The sequence below is a fragment of the Indicator indicator genome, chromosome 8 (genome assembly GCF_027791375.1).
Source record: "Indicator indicator isolate 239-I01 chromosome 8, UM_Iind_1.1, whole genome shotgun sequence".
Taxonomy (NCBI): domain Eukaryota; kingdom Metazoa; phylum Chordata; class Aves; order Piciformes; family Indicatoridae; genus Indicator; species Indicator indicator.
In genome coordinates this window covers 6,008,385-6,023,033 of record NC_072017.1, presented here as the reverse complement: position 1 = coordinate 6,023,033, position 14,649 = coordinate 6,008,385, and the positions used below count along the sequence as shown (strand labels likewise).

Below are 14,649 nucleotides of genomic sequence, written 5' to 3'. Positions count from 1 at the left end.
AGACCAATGGTATCCTGGGGTATATTAGAAATGGTGTGTAGTAGGTAGAGAGAGGTTCTCCTCACCCTCTGCTCTGCCATGGTGAGGCTGCATCTGGAATACAGTGTCCAGTTCTGGGCCCCTCAGTTCAAGAAGGACCTCAGGGAGCTGCTTGACAGAGTCCAGTGTAGAGCCACAAAGATGATGAAAGGAGTGGAACATCTCCCTTCTGAGGAAAGGCTGAGGGAGTGGGGTCTCTTTAGCTTCAGGAAGAGACTGAGGGGTGACTTCATCAATGTTTATAAATCTGTGAAGGGTAAGTGCCAGAAGGATGGAGCCAGTGCTCTGCTCAGTGATGTCCAGCGATAGGACAAGGGACAGTGGGTGCAAGCTGGAGTATAGGAGGTTCCACATGAAAAACATTTTCACTATGAGGGTGACAAAACAATGGAAGAGGCCTGCCCAGAGAGGTTGTGGAGTCTCCTGTGGAGACATTCAAAACCCACCTGACCGTCTTCCTGTGTGACCTGCCCTAGGTGATCCTGCTCTGGCAGGGGGATTAGACTAGATGATCTTTCAAGGTCCAACCCCTAACCTTCTGTGATTCTGTGATTCCCTGGAAGTGCTGCACTGCTGGTTCTGGTTCCTGATGAGCAACCAAGGATGATGAAGCAGTACAGTTCCCTGGGAGGCAGTCAGGAAACCCACATCTTGGGCCAGAATGGCCAACCCACTCATTTGCTATGTAAGTGTTATGTACATTCACATCCCCTAATACACATTAATGAAGAGGTGTGGAAAGCTAAGATAAAGTTGCAAACAGTAGATTTACTAACAGCAGAAGGCCAGTGCTTTGTCTCTGAAACAAGAGAGACAAAAGTCCAGTGTCTAATGCCCTAAACACAGCTAGAAAAGCCCAGGCTGCAGATGCACTCAATGGGAATTTTCCCCTATGTGTATAAACATACACTGGAAAGAGCAGCCTGTTTTGTGTTTATATTTACAGCTACAGAATGTGATGCAGTCCAATTGTTCTTCTGATCCATAGTATAGCTCCCCCTCACCATCTAAATATTTTTCTCCACTGACACAGGGGTTTGTTTCAGTGTGCACAGTCAGAGGCTAAACACCTCTGCTGTAACAATAAGGCTCAAGGGCCAAACAATGGTGGTGTTCATAGCCACGTGTGCTTGGCGTGAACTCTTCAAAACACTGCTTGTTCAACTGATCCTCAGAGAAACAGTTTCTCCATCACTGACAAACACTGCCTAAACACTTATCTGAAGGTAGGGGCTTGGAAATTCCTCATTCTATAACATGGGAAAAATCCTAGGGCAGAGAAGAAGAAAAGCCTCCGTTTTTCTCCCTGCTGCTGATGCCTATCCTAGGCTGCATCAAGAGGAGTGCGGCCAGCAGGGCGAGAGAGGTGATTCTGCCCTTTTCCTCTGCTCTTGTGAGACCCCAACTCAAATACTGTGTCCAGTTCTGGTGTCCCCATCATAGGAAGGACACAGAGCTGTTGAAGCGAGTCCAGAGGAGGGCCACAAAGACAATCCAAGGGCTGGACACCTCTGCTACAAGGATAGGCTGAGGGAGCTGGGGTTGTTCATCCTGGAGAAGACTGGTGGGGCCTTACAGCTGCTTTTCAGTACCTGAAGGGATCCTACAGGAAGGCTGGAGAGGGACTTATTGTAAGGGTGTCTAGCAATAGGACAAGGGGGAATGGCTTTAAGCTGATGGACAGCAGGTTTAGGCTGGATCTTAGGAAGTTGTTCAGTACAAGGGTGGTGGGACTCTGGAATAGGTTGTCCAGGGAGGTTGTGGATGCCTCCTTCCTGGGGGTGTTCAGGGCCAGGTTGGATGAGGCTTTGAGCAACAAAGGCTAGTTGAGAGGCATCCCTGCCCATGGCAGGGAGGTTAGAGTAGATGATCTCTAAGGTCCCTTCCAGCCTAAGCCATACTATGCTCTGAGACCAGCCCCTGAAGACACACACAGCAGGCACTGGAGAGTTAGGCTCTGAGAGTGGCTCAGGGCAAAGGCAAATCTGGAAGGAGTGATATTAGAAGAAGCTTTTTCACTGAAAGGGTTCTCAAACACTGGAATAGGCTCTTCAGGGAGGTAGTTGAATCCCCATCCTGGAGGTGTTTCAAAGAGGCAGAGATGTGGTGCTGAGAGAGACATGGTTTAGCACCAGACTTGGTAGAGTTAGATAATGGTTGGACTTGATGACCTTAAAGGTTTTGTTCCAACCAGAATGATTCCATGATTCTGTGTTTCCCAACTGGGCTTGTTTCACTGAGTTTCTCTGTTAAATGCTTCCAGTTGAGACAAGTCTTAGAACCTTCCACCAGTGACATCCAGAGCAGTGTCAGAGCAGTTGGGCCCCTGCACTGCTGCACCCTGCAGCTGGTAAGAGCAGCATGTACAACACAACTGCTCTGCATTAGCCAGGCACTGTGTGGTCACCACATGCAGAACTCTTTGTGACGGAAGGAAAACTTAACCAAAGGGTTATGTTCTGTGTGTTCTGCCAGATGTACTTCTGGAAAGTGGAGTAAAACTTAACCAAAAGGTTATGTTCTGCCAGATGTCCTTCTGGAAAGTGGTTGTTAATGTGGGGTTAGGTCTCTCATTCTCACACAATTTGAAATCAAAGCCTTGTCTTGTAAGTACAAGGGAACGGCTACTGTTAATTTGTCATTAACACAAGAATTGGTACAAGCAAGACTTTGGAGGTCTTGGTGGCTAAAAAGCACACAGTGAATTCCACTAGCATGACTAAGGGATCTGTTTAAGGCTTCCAAGCGCTGTTGCAGAGTGGAGAAACAAGAGCAGCTCAGATCTAGGTCTATGAGGCTTTATATCTACCACAGTCACACTGAGAGAGTCTGAGCTGTGCTGTTCTGAGTCATTTCTGAGTCATCAGCTTGCCAGAGCTGCACACCAATCATACACAGAATCACAGAATGGTAGGGCTTGGAAAGAACCTCTGGGGATGATCAAGTCCAACCCCCCTGCCGAAGCAGGTTCACCCACAGCAGGTTGCCCATGATCGCACCTATGTAGGTTTTTAGTATCTCCAGGGAAGACTTCACAACCTCTCTGGGCATCCTGGTCCAGTGCTCCAGCATTTCAGGGAGCTTCTCTAATTAAAAACAAAATCCCCACACTTCTCTTAAGTGTGCACATGTAAAGAAGGAAGCAAATCCTTTAGCACAAGTTGGTGTGAATAGTGTGGTATGTCTCTGTTGATGTACAGGAGTTCACGGTTGCCTGTAGTGCCTAAGAGATTTGGGGTTGTTATGGAAGTGGTTTTTGGGGAACATGCTGAGCTGAGCACACCTTTATTTCAGAATTTATATGGGTAGGGGTGAACATGCATGTAAAAATCAGATGCTAACATTCTATTAGAAAATACAGTTAAGAATACAGGACCAGGTCAGATATCTGGAACAAAGCAAACATCTCTCAGGGTTATGTGACTGAGTTAGCTAAACAGCTTCTTTTTCACTTTGTATTTTTGTGTGTGTGTGTGTGATTTTTTTTTTTCCCCACAATGTGGCTTTGTTGTTCACTGATTTCAAGTGTCACCTACTTTAAATTCTGCTAAAAGTCTCCATTTGCATAAAAAAGACAGGATGAAGGAATACCTTTTGCCTTCCCATTAATGCTGATTACTATCCATCCCCTCTTGCCTCCCCACCAAGGAAGACAAACTGACCTCCAGAACACAGGTTGTGGCTTGTGCTGCTGAACTGGAGGAGTGACAACATTTGACAGTGAGCTCCCTTCACATGGCAGTCCCTGTCCACAGGCGCCTTTGTTATCAGGCAAGCAGGAAGAGCTCCTTTTCTTTGCAACAGACACAAAAGCTCTTGCTATTCCCTTCTGGCAGAGCCTTGCCTCTCACTTCTTCATCCAACAGCAGGTAAGCCAGTTTCTTCATTTGCATCTCACATTCCCCTGAGAAACACCAAAGCTTAACAGACTTAGTTAGGTGCCTCAGCAGCTCCCTGAGGCATATATTCTGCCCTTTCCCTGAAAAGGTTTCATTCTTGAGGATGGAGGCCACTGATGTATTTGGGAGGTGGCCTATGCCTTTCCCTCAGCACCCCATACACCTGAGGAATGGCATCTGCCACCTTAAAAATACTAGTGAGTCACTAGTGATACCCTTTCAACTGACTGACAGTAGTCCTTAGCTCTTCTTTTTTCCCCCTACTATCGTCCAGCTTCAGAGTGCAGAGTGGCCAGGAGATGATTTGGAGCAGCCTTTTATTGAGTTTCACAATAAACTCAGCCTACCTAAGGTAAACCCTTCCAGCAGTCTCAGAGGAGAGGCTGTAATTGCTTTCTGAGTGCTATATACGGTTGGCAAGTATTCAAAAGCAAGTGTGAGGATAGGTTTGCTGATACAAATTATGACTGAAGCAGCTGAAGACTGCAGGGGAAAAGCAGACCAGGGTCTCCCCAGGCTGGCCTGGCACAACACAGCACTTGGAAAGAGGCACTGTTATACAAGAGAATGCACTGCAAGGGTCAAGGGCTGCTACTGACCTCTCTCACTAGCAGTAGTTTCATTCTCATGGCTCATCTTGGTTTATTTTGTACTTGTTAATCTGAGGAAAGCTTTGACTGGATGAAAATGTAAGCACGGACGTAAGTCTTCATCACAGATCACCCAAGTGCTACACCAAAATTAGAATTCACAAAATGAGGTCTTCCTACTTGAGATGTATATTTTACCTCCCTAGATAAAAGCACTGATCCCAAGACATAAGAAAATAAAGACAGAGGAACGAAAAGGTGTCAGGAGAACATAACTTTTCCAACTTTTACTTTAAGCAAAGAAAGATTTAAGGGTTTTGTCCCATTCCCAACTCAGCTCTGAGCTGCTTTGATTTTTTTTCACTTCTCAGCCTGACTTCTGTTTGACATTTGAGGCATTCCAGCTCAGAGCTCTTGGCCCATGGACCTGGAGAACAGATGCTGAGCAGTGGCTGTTCTTTTGTTGCTTCACAGCACTGGGCTGCAGTCACCGAGGCTCCTCACAGAAGTATTTAAACTGACCTGGCTGTGAGTCAGAAGGCAGCACACAGCCTCTCTTCCTGCTGAAGGCTTTCGTGGACCCAGGCTCTCAATAAAAGCAATCATTTGTGCTTGCCCTTTGGGGCCTTCTGATCTTCCCATGAAAGGCTGGGGCACTCACATGCAGGAATTACTGCTGTGCTCCAGACAATTTCCCAGAAGAGAAGGAGGATGTTACTGCCTTACACAGATCCCTGACGCCCGCTGTCCCCACAGTGGCCTCACATATGTTTGTCATGTTTGGTACCTCGTGACACAGTGCGTTGGTTCTGGCTGGGATGGAGTTAACTTCTGGTGTGGTGCTGTGTTGTGGATCTGTGACCAGAACAGTCCTGGTAACACAGGGAGGTTTTAGCTATCACTGAGCAGTGCCTGCACAGCATCAAGGCCATTTCTGTTCTCACGCTGACCCTGCAGCAGTAGGCTGGAGGTGCACAAGAAGTGGGGAGAGCTACAGCCAGGACAGTTGCCCCCCAAGTGACCCAAGAGATATCCCCAACTATATGGTATTGTGCTCAGCAATAAATGCTGGGGGGGGGTCAGTTTCCCAGGGGACTGTAGCTGGGGGACTGCCTGGGCCTCTGTTGGCTAATGGTGAATGATTGTTTTTTGCATCACTTGTTGGTATTTTTGTTTCTTACTTCCCCTCCCTTTGCTTATTAAACTGTATTTATCTCAACCCACAGGTTTTCTCACTCTTGCCCTTCAGATTTTCTCCCCCATCCTGCTGGGGGAGGATGGTGAACAAACAGCTGAATGAAGCTTGGCTGCCTACTTTGGCAAACTTACAGCATGTAAGACTTTCTCCAGCATCTAATCTGAGATAAAGGCAACTTGCTTCACCTAACTCCATTTTTTTTTTATTTTGGAAAAGCTGTCTGGATTAGGTGGTATAGCTGGATAGCAGGGAGAGTGGCATAGCAGTCACAGAGAGAATACAATACCTTGACTTGGTGGAACCCATATGCAAATAGTTGGGGGCAATTCCCTTGCATCTGTCCCTTGCAATACTGCAGACAGAGATGTGAGTAGATACACTGACATGGAAAACATTAGTGGTGGGAAATGAAGACAATGTTTTACTAAGCTGTCCAGCTACCTAATGCATTCTAGTTGCTAAATGATGGGAAAATATCTGGCCTCACAGCCACACATCTACCAGGCTAAAACCCTGTCCTGCTTCCATAAAGTTAGCCCTGTGTGGCCCTTGTGGACTGTAGCTCACTTCAGCAGGCTGGTGGCTGCCCTGCTGACTACTGGGAATTTCCAAACCAGAAATAAAGGCTGACCTTGCTACATGCCATAATGTGTACTCAAGCATCCATGATTGTAACATTAGTTATGGTGAGCTGCAAGGTAAAAATATGCATTCTTCTCTTGTCCCCAGGCAGTTAAATTTGAATTTATCCATCTAAAAGCTGGTCTCCCCACTGCAGACCTCTGTAACTGAACTGGGTCTCACAGACTCCCTTTATAGCCAAGGAAGAGAAACTGATGTTTCTAGAGCACAATTTGCCTCAGCCCAAGGCTAACATCTCTGTTTGGTCCACTGACTGATGCTCTCAAATGTCTTCCTGCTGCTGGCTATGGAGGCATCCTAAATTCTCTACCATAGGTGGATGGCTACTACCTTAGTCACACTAGGACTTGTCTTGAGTGGCCTTAGGCAAAAGTAGTCCTTGAAACCTTTCAAGGATGCTGTACTTCAGTGTAAGTCAAGCTCTCTCAGGCACACTGCTGTGGTATAACTGAGCTGTCATAACTGCCCTCAGGAAAGATTTACCACATCAGCAGACTTATTTACAGTAAGTAGTCACAATAATCTCCAATACCTTCAGCTCACTGTAGAGTAAGTGCAAACAAGCAGTTACCAGAAGAATGGTGACAGGCAGCACTGGGTTCCTTTGGCTCCAGTGCCTGCACCACCATGCACCTGCATCCCATTGCCCTGGGCACCACCAGCCAGCTATAGACACTGATTATTTGTTTTGGAGGTAGAGAGTAGGGAATTAAGGAGATTTCCAAGAATAGGTTTGGGATCCTTCTTTTAGGAACTGAATCATTCTGTAAGAAAATGAAGAAAGGCACAGGCCTGAGGTGTTTACTAGGCAGGTGCAGATAGCACAGATGAAGATGGGGACTTGGACTGCCTCAGGGCTTAGATTTTGTCAGGAGAATAGGAAAATTATTTTCTAAGAAATAATTTTCAAACTCAGCTTTCATTTCAGGAGCCCTGTATTGTCTAAAGCCAGCTTTGTTTCCTTCAGCACCCTGCTTGTCATAGGTACTGCTGTTAGGAGATCTCCTGAACTCAGAAACAGCCCTTCATTTTAGGTCTAGTTCTTCCTTATGTAAATCTTCAACTGAAACATGGGGAAAAAGAAAATACTACTGCTAAGTCCTATATTTAAGAGAAAGAAATGTGCCAAAAGCTCATACACATAGCAGATTCTTCTGTACACCCTTTCTAGATCAGCTATCTTGAGCAAAAGCTTTATTCACAGACAGTGCTGACCACCACAAGTAGTATTACTACATCTGGCTGGTGCACAAAGTTCACAAATACTTCCAGTCACTTTTCCATGTGAGTTGATTTTATTGCAATAATGGGAATGTATTGGGTTAAATGTGCTGGGTACATCTACCTGCATTGAAGAAAGACAAGAGGAGACTTCCTCTTTGCAAGGAGGTAGATGGGGACTGGCTATGACACAACACTCCCTTTTTACATGACTTTCCAGAGGCAGACTTTTAGCAGTTTTGTGTTGTTATACTTAGTATTTATTTAAAATTCATGTATTGATAGATAGGGCAGAGTCTCTCTTAAAATTGATAACTCCTGCTCTGGCCCCTGTGTGCTGCTCATGACAGGCAGAGACTGAAACTGCTGTTTGCAGTCTCCTGTGACAGTCCAGACACAGCAGCCAGCCCAGGGATGACTCTGTAGACTAGGGATCTGAGCACTGTCACTGCTGTGAGACAGGCTGAAGTTATCACAGAATCACAGAAACATTTAGGTTGGAAAAGACTCTCAGGATCACCAAGTCCAGCCGATAACCCTACTCCACAAGGTTCACCCCTAAACCATATCCCCAAGCACCACATCCAAAACACCTTTAAACACATCCAGGGCTGGTGACTCAATCACCTCCCTAGGCAGCCCATTCTAATGCCTGACCACTCTTCTGTGATTTTTTTTTTCCTAACGCCCATTTACCACTGAGCAAATCAAAAGTAGGATTTTTCTTGCCATTTTTTGCCTTCTCTTCTGTAGGCTGAAAGATCTGTACTCTGCCATCTTAGAGGAGCTGCATGGAGCCTCTCCTATGTGTCTATCAGGGACCATTAGCATCATCCAGTCCATTCAGGTTGCTTTGCTGTGTTTGCATCTGACAGTGCACAAAGAGTTGGTCACAAAGGAAAGACAGCCAAAGATACTATCTATGGGATAAATACTTTGGGCCATTTCTAGTTTGCTTGTAAAGATCAGTGACTATTTACAGATAAAATATAACAGAAGTAAATTATATTGTCATTTACCTTTCCCCCTTCCTCCCCAAAATCTCTGAGCAGTGCATACTGGTCATCCCTTCACTGTGATGAATGGAATCACAGGATCACAGGGTACTTCAGGACACTAAACTGGTTGTTTACCAGTAAAATCTGAAAGGCTGTTTGGAATCCACACGATTTCTACTATTTCAAGTAGGTTGGTTTTGTTTCCTTGTTTGGAGATGTTCTAGTCTAGATATTCCAAAAATATTGAATGGAGAAACTGTCAGGTCATGAATAAAAAATAAAAAGCCCAGTATTTTATAACCAGCTTCATTGGGCCGGTTCAGGAATCAGTTCAGACTGCAGAGATGCCATCAGCAGACAGGTGACTTTGGTGATGCTTTTAAAACCATCCCAAGATTTCAAACACAAGCACCTAGCACTTGTGGTGGGTCATCAGACCTATCGTCTGCTTTCTGCAGTGCACATGCAGCAGCCTCCAGCGCTCCGGGAGCGCTCAGGCACATAAACGCAGACACAGGCTTTCAGGATAAACACAGCTCAGGGGCAGGGCTGATGGCACTGGAGAAACGTGAACGTATTGCCTTCGGTGATGTCTGTCACTTGCCCCGCTGGCAACGGGTGCCCAGCAGAGCAGGGCATGGCCAGGGCAGGTAAAGCACGGGAGGACTGGGCAAAGCAGGGCAGGACGCCGCAGCCACCACCTCGGCCCCGCCACTTCTAGCACTTTCTCCACATCGACGTAAGGTTGGCTGGGGGTCTCCTGCCGCCAGTCGCGTCCCGCTTCCCTGGAAGAAGGGGGACTCGGGAGCCAGACAGTGCCCCCGGCCCACTTACAGCCCCAGCTGAGCTCTCCCACAAGACCGCGGCTCCCTAGCACCGACCACCCTCCCGCCTCCGCGGGCCTTTCGCTCCGCCGGGTAACCATCCAACCAACTGCCCGCCGGCGCGGGGCTGGCACCGCTGCGCCCCCCGCGCTTTGGTCGTGCCCTGCTCCTCCTTCTCCCCCTGTCGCGGCGCGGAGTGGGCCAGCCCGCCCCTATATAAAAGCGGGGTGGGCGGCTCCGCGCTGCAGCGTCGACGGCAGTGGGGGTCGTGTACCTGGTGCCGCTTGTGAGGGACATCGTCGTGTTTGGGGTATAGCCTGCCTTCTTCCCGGCTCCTCACCATCCTGCAGCCATGGCCTGGCAGCCTATGGAGATCAACCCCGAGGTGCGTGAGGGGCCGTGGAGATGGGGCGGGGGGCCGCGGGCTGGCGCAGGTGCAGTGGGCTGGGGCCGGGTGGTGGGGCACCGTCTCTCCCCGGCACACTCACCCCTCTTCCCCCGCTTTGTTTTCCAGATGCTGAATAAAGTGAGTCACCGCCGCGGGTGGGTGGGCGCCGCCCGTTCTCGCTCCATCCCTCGCAGCATCCCGGTCCTTCGGGGCCAGCGCCGGCTGCAGCGGAGCGGAGAGGAGCGGAGCGGTACCAGTGCGCGGGGCGCGGCCGCACCTGCGGAGCGCCGTAGAGGCCGCGCAGTCCCCCGGGGCGTCCCCTCGGGCGGGTGGCGACGGCGGTGGCGGCCGGGAGATGGCGCCGCGGTACTGTGCATTGTGCTGTGTCACTGGGGCGCGGTGGGGAGCGCGGCCGGGCCCTGCCGTCAGGGGCGGCGAGGGAACGAGGTACGGGCAGGGGGTTAGGGCGGCCCCGCCACCCGCTCACTGTGCCCCGTACAGGTGCTGTCCCGCCTGGGCGTAGGACCCGGCTGGCGCTTCGTCGATGTGCTGGGCTTCGAGGAGGATGCGCTCAGCGCTGTCCCTACCCCGGCCTGCGCACTGCTCCTGCTCTTCCCCCTGACTGAGCAGGTAGGTGTAGGGATGGGTGCGCGCAGGGGGCGGCTGTTGTGTCCCTTGTGGGTGCTGGCCCCCACTGGGCTGCAGCCTTGGAGGCAACAGCTGGAGAGGGGCTGGGCAGAGACAGTGATGCTATAGCAGCCCCGGTGTTGTGTGTGATAGCTCGCCCCGTGTGGGGTTCTGCCGTTGCCTAAAGTAGGCTGTGGCTGGCCCAAGTGCCCCTGAAGTGAAAAACAGCAGGCTGTTGTCAGCAGCAACGCCTCTACTCGCTGGCTGGCAGCAGGCAGGGCTGGCTGCTGCCAGGAGTGTGCCTGTGGCATCTCTCCAAGCATCAGTTGGTTGGGAGAGGGCTTGGCTTGCACTGGGGGTAGGGTGGCCTGTGGGTAGCATATGCTGCTTGGTTGGCCTTAGCCTCCAAATAGTCTAAACTAAAATGAATGCGGCAACAAAACAAGGCAACAATTCCAATACTCCTCTTGCACTTTGCTTTATATTAGGCTGAAGACAACACATCAGCAGTCTGGAGTGTGCAGAGCAGCAGTTCTGTTGCCATGCTGAATCATTGTCTGGAGAGGCCTAAATGCTCAATGCATTTAGTCCCGTTGATGCTGAGGAAGTAGATGAGGAGATAGACTTTGAAACAGTCTATTTAACAGGTTCTTTAAAGGAAGGATTATAGCCTTTCAATAGGGGTGGGTTTGCACTTGTCTGTACATTGTTCTGATGAGGAGGGGTTTATGGAGTAACCTAAAGGTACAAAGGAAACCTATTGTAGAGACATGCTGAGTAGTGTCATTAAATGGACCGAAACAATTGAGAGAGAATACAAAAGAGGCTCTCCATTATATGATTTCCCACCCCAAGCTATTTCCAGTGTATAGAACAGATGGAGAGGCTGAGAGTGATGCCTTTGGATATAACTGAGTCATGCAGGTAGTGCATTAAGACTTGGCCTGCATCCAGTATAGATATATCGATGCTTTATTGGGCCTGTGCCAGAAGGATGACTTTATGGGTAAATCTTTGTCCAGTCTTGCTGTGGATTCTCCTGCACCACTCTTTTGTCTAATAGTTTGCACAATATCACTGTGATGAAATGCTTAAAACAGTTAATATGTTTACAGCATGAGAACTTCAGGAAACAACAGACTGAGAAAATAAAGAACCAAGAAATCAGTTCCAAGGTGTACTTCCTGAAGCAGACAGTCAGTAACTCCTGTGGGACTATTGGTCTGATACATGCTGTTGCTAATAATAAAGACAAGCTGAAGCTTGGTGAGTATGAATGTTCTGAAGTGCCTGAATGTCAATTTTTTTATGGCAGGAAGATTGAGTGGGTATGGGCTATTGGAGACACCAGGGGTTTTCATGCAAGCCAAGTTAAGGCATGATGTACTGCTTCAGTTGGTAAGTGGGCCTTTCAGCTCTTGGAGAAGGCCATGGGGTCTCACCTACTGCCTCAATCACAGAACAGAATGTATTTTGATTCTTGTCTGGCAGCTGCACAGGTATCTTGCTGAGCAATGCACGAGGAAAAGGGCACATAGTAGGAGGGGCCAAAGTCTAATTAAGAAGTATGTCCAGAAGTAGCTATGGACACTGATGTTGATGTGAACTGAAGAGATAAAATTCTTCATGCCACTTGTATCTACTATAAACAGACTTGCTCAAGGTAGCCTGTAAATCATCCTCAAATATGTTTTCTTTTTGTTCAGAAAAAGAACAGGATGGTAAGTGCCTGTAAGCAGACTTTGCCTGCAGAGGCAGTAGTTTTGATGGTTCTTTTCCTATAGGAAAGGATATAAAACTGGCTGAGGGAACCAGTGGCTAAAAACTCCTATGAAATAGGCTTCAAGTTTTTGTTAAAAGGTTTTACTGAGCATGGGAAATACTTTGTTATTCAAGGACTGGAGATCTGCAAAATATAACTTAGTTTCATTGTTTCAAGATAACTTGAACCCTTTGTAGAAGGAGGAATCCCTACACCATCTAAAGGAAAACACAAAGAAGGCTAAATGAGAGCAGATTTGGTTTCGAAAGGATTCGCTGAAGCAGCACACTCAATGAGGGAAGTGAGTGCAGCACATCATAGAGACTAGAACTCAACCCAGCTTTGCACTACTAATTTATGTTCTGGAAAACCAAAGGAAGCCTGTGGTGAGCAAGTGAGTTCATGTTAAAGCAGTGAGACAACTGGATTTCATCTGCCCCTCTTCTGTTAGCTGATACTGAAGGTGGCAGCTGTAAGGACACTATTGAATTTCTTCAAAACAGGACTTGGCAAATCTGCAAGGGGGGAATCAGAAAAGCAAACCTCATTTGAATGTGAGTTCCAAGCCAAGCATCCAGAGTACCCTGAAGCGCTTGAACTCTGGCTGTTTGTGTAGATTGTTAATAGCTTCTGGATAAACAGCTAACTTCAACTGGTAGTTGGCAATAAATTTGTTTGAGTTGGAGTCACTGCATTCAGCCTGGAACCTAGTTAGTGCAGCAGGCATTGGCTACTGTAGGGCTGCATCTGAACTGTGACTAATGCTTCATCTGTACTGAATAAAATCTTTGATCGTCTTGTGCAGATGAGGGGTCTGCCCTGAAGAAATTCCTGGATGAAACAGCTGACCTGTCTCCTGAAGAGAGAGCTAAGCATTTTGCAAATAACAAGGTATGTGATCTACACAAACTACTAACAGCTGTTGGCACTTGAGGCTGTAGTAATCTGCATCTGCTTTCTCTTTCAGGCTATACAGGATGTCCACAATTCGGTTGCACAGGAAGGCCAGTGTCGGGTAAGACACATGTGTGACGTCATGGGAGAAGAGGTTAATGGAAGTTGTAGAGCAATGCAGTCTTGTCTGGCAGATGGCTGCTACAGCTTGTGAGGGAAGAGAAATGAATGACTTATGGGTGAATGCTTGTGCAGGGTTCATTCCTCAAAGATGGAATGAAAATATGGGTTTAGATCCAGTCTGAAAATGTGATTGTACCTCAGGATTTCTGGTGGCTGAGCTTGTAGAGGTCTTGAGGAGACCTCTTCAGCTAAACTTAAGTTTTCAGTCCTTTGTGGCTTTGTTGACATCTGTCCTATAGTCACAAGTAGAATTTCCAGTAGTTTTTTTTAAATCTAATAGATCTATGTAATGGTCTCTCCTAAGGTTGATGACAACAGTGTGAACTTCCACTTCATCCTGTTTGTCAATGTGGATGGACACCTGTATGAATTGGGTAAGGTCCTGAGAACTCTGCAGTTGGACTGGGCCTATGCACAGCAGCACTGAGGGCTTAGGTTAGATACTTGGTGCTGGTTAACCTGCTTGCTGAGGCTCCCGAAGCCAATACCTAATGTGTACCTTCACTGGAAAATTTTAACTGAAGGTAGGTTGCACTGAAGGCCTAGGCCTTCTTGTAAAGCATGTCATCTCTTGAAGGCTGAAGTCCTTCTCACTCAAGCTATGCATGGACAATACTTAGCCTCTGACCTCCCAAGTGTCTTCATGTGTGTAGTTGTTTGTTGGGCCCACACTGAGTGATGGGACTTTCTTCCACAGATGGGCGTATGCCTTTTCCAGTAAACCATGGCACAAGCTCTGATGACTTGCTATTGAAGGTAAGACTTCTCCATTGCTGCTGGTTTCCCCAAAACCAGGGCTTAGAGAAGAGTGAGAGGCATGCAGTCAGTGCGTGGTAGTTGTTCTACCTGCTGGTCAAGTTGGTGCTTACACCATGGTAACAAGATGGCCACAGAGCTAGATACCTGTTCAGTGTATTTACCAGCTGGTGCTACCAGACATTGTCACATTGTTGGTAGGACCCAGAGAGGAGTTGCAAAGACATGGTCTGTACAGCAAGTGTGTTCTGATAGTCTAAAGTGTTTGGCTTTTTTTTCTTTCAAGGATTCTGCTAAGATCTGCAGGCAATTTACAGAACGTGAGAAAGGAGAAGTTCGTTTTTCTGCTGTGGCTTTTTGCAAGTCTGCCTGAGACTCTGAATTGATGCAAGGAAAGCAGTCTAATAGCACACCAGTAAATGCAGTTTAAACTCCAGTGCTTCAGTACTTTGTTAAACACAGCTGTTCTGGTAACTTAAATTGTTTCCACCTTTTGCTGTACACAGGAGCAACATCAGCTGAGCTTGTGCTAAATGATGAGCTCAAGTTTTAATGTGAACAATTTGGACACATCAGAGGTCTTTAGACTTTTTTTCACATGTTATGTAGGAAATACTTAACAGAGCTT

At 47.6% G+C, this 14,649-nt stretch overlaps 1 protein-coding gene across 1 annotated transcript; it reads left to right on the top strand.

The window, feature by feature from the left end:
- The first annotated feature begins 9,763 nt into the window (after positions 1-9,763).
- On the top strand, positions 9,764-14,394 carry UCHL1 (ubiquitin C-terminal hydrolase L1). Its single transcript, XM_054383089.1, has 9 exons — positions 9,764-9,796; positions 9,926-9,937; positions 10,301-10,429; positions 11,542-11,692; positions 12,994-13,079; positions 13,156-13,203; positions 13,570-13,639; positions 13,963-14,021; positions 14,308-14,394. Exons 1-9 carry the CDS (start codon positions 9,764-9,766, stop codon positions 14,392-14,394), a joined length of 675 nt encoding a protein of 224 aa, XP_054239064.1.
- The last annotated feature ends 255 nt before the right edge of the window (positions 14,395-14,649 follow it).